Source organism: Olea europaea, unplaced genomic scaffold (genome assembly GCF_002742605.1).
Source record: "Olea europaea var. sylvestris unplaced genomic scaffold, O_europaea_v1 scaffold4840, whole genome shotgun sequence".
Taxonomy (NCBI): domain Eukaryota; kingdom Viridiplantae; phylum Streptophyta; class Magnoliopsida; order Lamiales; family Oleaceae; genus Olea; species Olea europaea.
The window spans coordinates 390-10085 of NW_019263155.1; the positions used below are offsets into that span (position 1 = coordinate 390).

General features: G+C 35.0%; 1 protein-coding gene across 1 annotated transcript; it reads right to left on the minus strand.

The window, feature by feature from the left end:
• Positions 1-842: 842 nt before the first annotated feature.
• LOC111388311 lies at positions 843-2413 on the minus strand. The gene is made up of 2 exons (XM_023012988.1): positions 2389-2413; positions 843-1402 (listed from the first exon to the last, which is right to left on the minus strand). Exons 1-2 carry the CDS (start codon positions 2411-2413, stop codon positions 843-845), a joined length of 585 nt encoding a protein of 194 aa, XP_022868756.1.
• Between the last annotated feature and the right edge of the window lie 7283 nt (positions 2414-9696).

Sequence of the window (9696 nt, forward strand, 5' to 3'; positions counted from 1 at the left end):
GATCACTAAAATCTAAGTCATGAAGAATTTTATTCTTTACTAATCTTTCCATCCTTTCCTTGGATATGTGACCCAAACGTTTATGCCACAAGTTAGCAGACCGTTCATTCAGTAAACCACGTTTAGTACCAACATTATGATGCAAGGTTAAAAGAGTCTCAGCAAAAAGATTATCAAGCTTTAATTTGTATAAGCCATCACAAAGAATAGCGGAACCAATAAGATGATTTTGCTTAAACAAATTCAAACATCCATTTCCACCATTACAGAAATATCCAGCGGAATCAAGTTTTGATAAAGAAACTAAATTGCGAGAAATGGAAGGTACATAAAGTGTTTGAAATAAATCTAAATGATGTCCAGTATCTTAAATCAAACGATAGGTTCCAATGGCTTCAATTGGAGCTTTGACTCGATTTCCCATGAGGACAAACTTTTCATTTGGATTTATGGTCTGGGTTGAAAGGAATCCCTGCATCGTATTAGTAACATGAGTGGTACATCCAGAATCAATCCACCAAGTATTATAAGGAACTTCTGCCAAATTAGATTCGAAACATACGTAAGAAATAATCTTACCTTTACTTTCGAACCATGCCTTACGTTTCAGGCAGTCATTTTTGTGGTGCCTAGGTTTGCGACAGAAATGGCACACATCTTTCTTGTGTTCCTTATTGTGGATTTGGGTAGAAGACTCATTTATCTTTAGTGGTCCTTGCTTAATGCCCTTTCCAGACCTTTTCTTATATTTCTTTCCAGCTCCTTGATGACTTACAATATGAATAGAATGAGTTCCTTGATTCTTAAGCCTTGTCTCCTCTTGCACGAGCATACTGTGCAATTCATTCACATTCCATTTTGTCCTTTAAGGTATTATAATTCATATGGAATGGACCATACTCAGGAGGCAAAGAGTTAATGATAAACTGTACTAGGAAGTTCTCATCCACAGTCATCCCAAGAGTCTTAAGTCTTGCTGCAATGTTACTCATTTCAGTAACGTGCTCATGCATGGTACGAGAACCATCAAATTTCATGGTGGTTAATGTACCCATCAGTGTGCCAGCAAGCGATTTGTCAGCTATTTGGGAACGTTCTTTCACAAGCTTCATATATTCCTTGGCGCTCTCAGTTTTAGGGATAGTAGACTTGATATTCTTTGCCAAGGTCATTTGCATAAACATTAGGCTTAATCTGTTAGACCTTTCCCAAGCCTTATGGAAAGATTTTTCATCAGCATTGCTCTCATCAGTGAGATCAGCAGGTTTCTTAACTTGAAGTGCCAAGTCCAAATCCAAAACACCTAAGTTGAACTGGACTTGTTCACACCAGTCAGAGAAATTGAGCCTATTGAACAGTGGTACAGATGAAGTATGCGAATGCAGAGAAACGGGAACAGATACTGCAAAATATAAAATGCTCTAACAGTAATGCTTTGAGTTTTGACTTAAACACTTAGTTCAGATTCAGACAACAATAAATGTATACCGTAGTTCTCCTTTGGGTGATACTACGTTATACCATCATAATAAACATAGTGATGCTAATTAAATTTCACTTAATTGGTAATTAATCATACTCCAATCAAGCATGTCTGTCATCTTTGGATATACAAAACACATCCAATTAAGTATATCAATTAACCACGATCATGTTCAAGATTAATAAAATTGACCAATCAACCTTTGGGCGATCCATAATAATTTTATAATCTATGAACGTCAATACACTCTTGACATCAATAATTTTAATGTCATTTCCTGTTATAAGCATCACATTATCAAGAGTGTTTGACAAATAAATTATGTAATTTAATGTTTACATCCCATAATGTTTGGCCATTTGGTGACTAACAAACAACATTAATTGAACATAAATTACATAAACAAAATATTTATCACATAACATTAATTTCAGATTTACGTACATTTGACCAGCCACAAAACACATGATAAATTAATTGAAGCAGTCATCTAATCACATAGTACAATTAATCGTTCATGTGAGGCAGTCAGTAGTACAATTAATATATATATGGCCCAGATACTTTAAAAATTCGACACCCAAACTACACTAATTACAGAATTACTACAGTAAATTAGGCACTCATTTATACTGTCATTTCAACAGTGAGCGTACCACCTTCTGTAGTTACTGTATAAAATTAATATGCACACAGTTCTGCCATTGTCTTGGAAATAGAGACCTTTTGAAATAAACATTTGATACAAAGGCCAATTTGACATAAATATAGGTGTGCACTATTTCCTTTCAATGTGTCAGGTTTCCAATTTCTATTCATATAATAATCATGTTATAAATGGTGATGGTCCCCATAAATTCATAGGAAGAAAGGTAGCCCAGAAACTTCCAAAATTATATACGTACAGTGGACGGCAGATCCACTTTTCATAAATCAACTTTTCTTCAACCAATAATAATTCATCAGGTTTGACAGAATTAATAATATTTTCTACGGAAGTCATCCCATCCGTTAATTTACATAATACGTGAAACAATAATAAATGCAATTGATGTGTAATTTTTTTCTGATGAAACAGGGACTGCTCTTTTCACAGATTAATATCGGTGCAGTAAAAAATCAAAGATCCATTTATTATTTTAACAGCAGTCAATCAGAAAACAGAAACATATTTGCAGCGGAATCTGTCATTCTTATTTTACGCATTGATCCATAAATCGATACGAAAAATTAAAGATCTATGAATGTAAAACATTAATCTTTAACGAAAAATCATGAATTCCATAACTTGTGCTCTGATACCACATGTAAGCAATTAATTCATACTTTAATGCCAAGATCTTGGAATTCTATGATTTTCACGTATGAGTAATTTGATCAAGTAACATACCTTGATCCATGAAGAAAATTGGAATTTATTAAATCTTGATCCATGAAGAAAATTGGAATTTATTAAATCTGCAAAAGAGAAATCAGTGAGAATAAAGAAAACTGTTCTCTCTCTTTTCCTTACTGTTCTTGAATGTTCTCTTTGATGGTTTTTCATTCACGTTAAAAAGGCAGAGAGAGGCAGTTTTCTTTTAGGCCAAAACTACCCACTTTCCATCAAAGTGGACAGTTACAAAACTGTCACTTCTCAATGACCAATCAGATTTTTAATATATATAGACCAAATATTAATTTATTTATAATATTACATGGGGCCACATTAATTGGTCTAACATCAATGTGCATGCGGTAAACACTTATGATTCGATCCACATGTATTATAAACTTTATCCGGCTCAATTATAGGTTAAGTTTCCTTTTTTTTCTTGTTCCAAATATATGTCCATTTTTTTTAATTTAGAATATTTTATTTTGTTCTTTTACTAATATATCCTTATTCAATTTTCCCTACTTAATGTGCCAATTTCTTGAGATCATCCAAATACATACATTTTCACTTCTTCGAAACATGGAACAACTTTCATTTCTTCTTCTTCTTCAAATTAAATCATTCAAATTCTTTACTAATTCCAGCAATAATTTACTACTACATACTGAAAATTAAATTGGAGTAAACTAGAAAAGGTCTTGACAAAAATTAATTTTCCAATGACATTAAAGAAAATTTCTTAATCCATTTGAAAAATGAAATAAGCCTATATAATTAGAACGGAGTGAGTATTATTTTCATGTTTAAGGGTTAGGATTGTTCTAAGCCCGAGCGGCTAAGATCAATTTTTATAGGATCCAACGGCTAGGAACTATTTTCCAGAAATCATAAACATGGCATCACTGACATTGTTATAGTTTCTTTGCAAGATGCTGAGAATATTTATGATCATCAACTTCAAATTGCTGAGAGTATCTAGGATCATTGATTCTAGACAATGTTTTCTCAAAAAAGATTCTCAAAATAGGCCTATAAGCACCGAGGTTATGTTTAAGGATGATGGTGTAAAGTCATCATCCTCATCCTTGCTGAATTTGCTTTCCAATGTCATGCCCCGGATGTTTGCTGGAAAGTGTGTAAGGCAATGAGCTTAGTGGGTTGGGTTTACTCCATCTTCGCAGTAGCGACAGTAAATATTTGAGGTTGAGAAACAGGCAAGGAGGACTAGTTGGCTAATAACAGTCGCTACTAGGACCAAAAATGTACATGGAGATGAGCTGACTATTACTATCTCAAGTCTATCTGGACAGGTAGCATATAGATCTAAAACTGATTGGCACATTAGAGTAAGTTCTGTCGTCAGGCTTCACCTTTGGGTGAATCCTATATAGATGGCATCAAGGAAATCGGATATACTTCATCATGCCTAGAAATATATTGAGGGTCATGTATTGCTGTTTTATGGCTTAGGCCTTCCTCAAGTCAAGGAGATTCATTGTACAGCCATGTCGTCTTTAAACAAATCTACCTCAAAAAGACTTTTTGAAAGACTTGGAGCTGTAGTCTTTCTTGTAATTTCGTTTTCTTATATGAAAGGCCATCTTTTAACTCCATTTCTTTTGTTGATATCATGTTGCGTTTGCTATCCTTTGAGTTTATTGCTGTGGGCAGGGAAATGCTATTATCATTAGTTTGCTAGAGTACATAACAGTATGTGTGATATAAGTTAAAAGTTTGATTAATTTACGTTGTACAATCCCCTTAACTAGCGGACTTGATAGGGTAGTTAGCTCGGCAAAGTACACGATTCTTTTATCAATATTTGTTTTGCCGTAATATTGAAGTATGATTTTAAGACTTCACGATTTCAGTCAAATCTAACATTAATGTCTTTCATTTAAGTAATTACAACTCTCAAGTGGGATAAAATTTTCATCTTAACTGGTGGAATGAACTTCACCTAAATTCGAAAATTCATTAACATTTTCTAAGATGTTCGCAATCCAAGGGTACCTGAGAAGCCCGCCCTTTTCGTTTACTAGTTTGTATGTATATTCCCTACCTAATCACTTCGACTACTATGTATGACCAATCTTAATTTGGATCCAAAGAGTTTGACACGATCTCTTTGTCCACAACAAAATTTTCTTTAAAAGCAGGTCGTTGATTTCAAAAAAAATTCTGTGAACTTTGGATTTAAAATAACTGGCCAGTTTCCTTTGTGTTAGAAAACAGAGAAGAAGTATGAAAATTGGAGAATTATATTTCTGAGTTGTGTTTATAATACAAGGTGTACGCCCTATTTATACAAGGGAGCCTATGCTCTAAAATGAGAAAGATACAATAATTCCTATAATTAAGCAATTCCATTAATTATGCTACAATCACACAAATTCTGCTAATACCTCCCCTCAAACTCAAGATGGTATTGTAGATGTCATTTTGAGTTGGCATACTAAGTCATGAAAATGCCCAGGCAGGTGAGTTTTAGTAAAGATATCAGCAGTCTGATAAGAGGAATATACAGATTCTAAATGGAGAGTACCAAGAGTAACTTGATGGCGAATAAAATGACAATCAATCTCAATGTGTTTAGTGCGCTCATGAAACACATTATTATGAGCAATTTGAATAGCACTTCGATTGTCACAATGAAGAGCAATAGAAGATGAGTGAGAGAGACCCATATCTTCTAATAAACGACAAAGCCAAAGTAACTCCGCATTAGCATCTACAAGGGCACAATATTCTCACTTTGTACTAGAACGAGCTGTGACAGTCTACTTCTTGTTGTTCCAAGAAATAAGTGCGTTGCCCAAGAATAAATAGTAACCAGTGGTGGAACGACGATCTGTAGGATCACCAACCCAATCTGCATCAGAATACCCAGATAGTACTAGAGAAGAGTGAGATGAAAAATGAAGTCCATGAAAGATAGTCCACTGCACATAGCGAAGTATCCGAAGAACAGTAAAGAAGTGAGATGTGCGAGGAGCGGCCATAAACTGACTGACTAAGTGAACTGCATAGGCAATATCAGGCCGTGTCACAGTTAAATAGATCAAGCTCCCAACAAGTTGGCGATAGAGAGTAGGATCATTGAGAGGAGAACCATCCATAGGAAGAAGCTTGACATTTGGTTCCAAGGGAGTCGAAACAGTCTTATTGTCTGTGATCCCAGCTCGAGAAAGAAAATTAGAAGCATACTTTGCCTGAAAAAGATAGCAGCCACCTGAGTTGGACGAAACTTCAAGACCCAAGAAATAACTTAGAGGACCAAGATCCTTCATCTCAAATTGTTGATTTAGATACTGTTGTAATTGTGAAATACAGGCTGCATCATCACCAGTTATTATCATATCATTAGCATAAAGAAGCAGGAGAACAATGCCATTATCAGTACGGAGAATAAATAAAGCAGAATCATGTGGACTAGAAATAAAACCAAACTGAGTAATAGTGGAACTAAATTTGGAAAACCAAGCTCATGATGCTTGTTTTAACCCATACAAGGCACGTTAAAGCTTACAGACTTTATTAGGAAGACGAGGAAATCTAGGTAAAGGATGTATATAAACTTCTTCTTGGAGATCACCATTTAGAAAGGCATTTTTGCTATCCATTTGAAGGACCTTCCAACATTTTACAATGGCAATGGCCAATAGACTGTGAATAGAGGTAATTCGAGCAATTGGAGCAAATGTTTCTTGATAATCAATACCATATTCTTGACTATAACCTTTGGCCACTAAACGCGGTTTGCAACGCTCAACAGATCTGTCTGAATGAGTTTCTATTTTATAAACCCATTTACATTCGATAGGAGTTTTACCACGAGGAAGATCAACCAAATCCCAAGTACAAGTTTTCTCTAAAGCTTGAAGTTCTTCATTCATGGCTTGCTGCCAAAGAGGATCACTACTAGCTTCACGAAAAGAACGAGGCTCATGCAAGGTCACAATAGTAGAAAAGAAATTATAATCATGAAGATGATGAGGGGTTTCTCTTACCCGAGTAGAACGACGAGGAGGGACATCAGGTACAATATCAACAATCGAACCAGTCTCGTTAGAAGCAGTCGCAAGAGTAGGATTAGAATTGAGTTCTCTAGAAATAACTGTGTCATTACTAGGAAAAAGATTGACTGATAAATTTGTAAAAAATTGAAAGGGAGTAGTGAAGTTATAGTGAAATTTGGATAACGAGGAAAACAAGGTTTGTTCCCAGAAGGAGACATGTCTAGAGATACGCAACCTATTAGAAATAGGATCCCAACAATGATAACATTTATGTTCTATCCCATAACCCAAGAAGCAGCATAGATTGGCACGAGGCTCTAATTTGTTATTCTCATGAAGTTGTAGCAAAACAAAACAAGCACAGCCAAAAGGTTTCAAAATAGAATAATTAGGGGTCTTATCAAATAATCGTTCAAAAGTTGTTGGGGTGCGATTAATAATGTATACACTAGTTAATGCAGCTTCCACCCAACACTTTTTAGGGCAAGTGGAAGAGATAAGATGAGCACGAACAAAGTCAAGAATATGATGATGCTTACGTTCAACTCTATCATTTTGTTGTGAAGTGTGTGGACAAGAACGTTGAACCACATTTCTCTGTTGACAGAGAAACTGAAGAAGAGAGGAGTCTTGATATTCCATAGCATAGTCAGTTCGAAGAGTTTTAATGGTGTGAGAGAACTGAGTTTTGATCATATTAGCAAATTTAATATAGGTTTGTGGCAATTCAGATCTTTGCTTTAGAAAATAAATTCACGTAAAACGAGAATAATCATCTATAAATAAAACAAAATATCGATAACCATTCATAGATGGAATAGGAGAAGGTCCCTAAATGTCAGAGTGGACAATGTCAAAAGGAACATCAGAAATCGATGTACTATTATTAAAAGATAAAGCAGGTTATTTTGTAAGTTGACATTCCAGACAATCAAAAGACTTAAATTTTGTAGATCCTAACAGCCCATATGAGGTCGATATACGTCCAACATGAGAGATGTTCATCTTTTCACCATTTGTAGTGTGAATAGGAGGAAGATAGAATATATGTGTGTTGGGAGATAAGATAGAAAGACTAGAGGTCATTTGATTACAACAAGTGGAATCAAAAAGCCAAGAAGATTTACCTGAAGTTACAAACATGGTAAAGAAAGAATTGGAAGAAATCACCTGTTTGAGTAGGGCCTCTAGATCATTCACAATGATAGAAGCAAAGTTGTCAGAAGCAATAGCAGCAAAAACAGCAGACGATCCAGGCTTAAAGACATATTTAGACTTGGAAATTACTCCTTTAGGTCTTGGTGGTCTAATAGGACAATTCTCAATTATATGACCTATTTCATGTTAGTATCGATACTCAATAGTTGGACAATCAAAGAGTAAGTGGCCATTTTGACGACAATGTTTACAAAACTTTATCTTCGGTTTGCGATAGGAGAGTCTAGAATAAGTGGTGGAAAGAGCAATTTCAGACTGGAGAGACTTGTCCAGGCCAAGACGAGTTTCCTCAAAGATAAACTCTTGGATTGTAGAATCCAGCGTAGGTAGAGGATTACGATGCAACAAAGATGCCCTAACAGCTTCATACTTAGGGCAAAGAGCCATAAGAACTTAGATGAGATGAAGGTGATCCTCACTGATTTTGGCTTGAGATAGTTCGTTTCAAATAGGTTGTACTTGAGCCAAGAAATCATTCACAGACTGCCCAGGATCTTGTTTCAAATTATGCAGAGTTGTCCACAATTGATAATAGTGAGCAAGGTCAGTGGTTTCATACCTGCTAGCTAGGAAATCCCATATCTCTTTTACAGTATCATAAGTTGCAAATTGAATATGAATCGAAGGGACAGGAGTATTCCGGAACCAGGTAATGATTTGATTATTCTTGCTATTCCAATCTTCAAGACAACCTTCATATTTTTCATTAGTCTCATCTTTCCCACGAGTGGGTTTGATGAGATCACTAGAGACAATGCGCCAAAGTTTGCGCTCAATAAGAAAACTTTTCATTTCTTGAACCTATAAATTGTAGTTGGAACCAGTCAGAGTGGTGGTAATAGGTTTGGAGATATCAGTAACAACTGAAAGAGAAATTTTTGTCTTCTGCATCATAGAGTCAGAAGACTAGAGTAAAGGGAAAATTACAGAGAGATCAATGAGCTTTCATAGGTTGAAGACTGGAGTAAAGGAAAAATTACAAAGAGGACAGGTTAAAAGATATTTCAGACGCACCTAAACTCTGATACCATGTTAGAAAACAGAGAAGAAGTATGAAAACTAAAAAATTATATTTTTGAGTTGTGTTTATAATACAATGTGTACGTTCTATTTGTACAAGAGAGCCTATGCTATAAAATGAGAAAGATACAATAATTCCTATAATTAAGCAATCCCATTAATTATGCTACAATCACACAAATTAGGCTAACACTTTGAAAAACCTCGTTTCTCCAGGAAATTTAGGCTTACATTTATTGCTTCTTTAATTTTTTCTCATTGAAGCGATCCATTGCATTAGTATCAATAGTGCATGGAGTATTTATAACACATGGGTTATGGGAGAGGGACTATTTGTACCATCAGAGAATAAATCAAATGCAATGAGTTCGGAATTAGTCATGCTATGAAAATAGGTAAATAGCACAAAATGCCCTTACATTTCAATGTTATTGTGCAAAACATTCATAACTTTCATATTTTGACACATTTACTCTTACCTTCACCTTTTATTGCTGAAATCATCATTTTCATCAAATTTCTCGTGTAAAATGACAAATGTAACCCCTATTCAAATAAAACAATAAAAAAGAAAAGAA

What these genes read in the sequence shown, in the direction of transcription:
- LOC111388311 (XM_023012988.1), bottom strand. Translation starts at nt 2,413, where the DNA reads ATGAAAAGTGGATCTGCCGTCCACT. An exon ending in AAGTGGATCTGCCGTCCACT is followed by an intron (nt 1,403 to 2,388) that starts GTACGTATATAA and finishes TATATTTTGCAG; the next exon opens with TATCTGTTCCCGTTTCTCTG.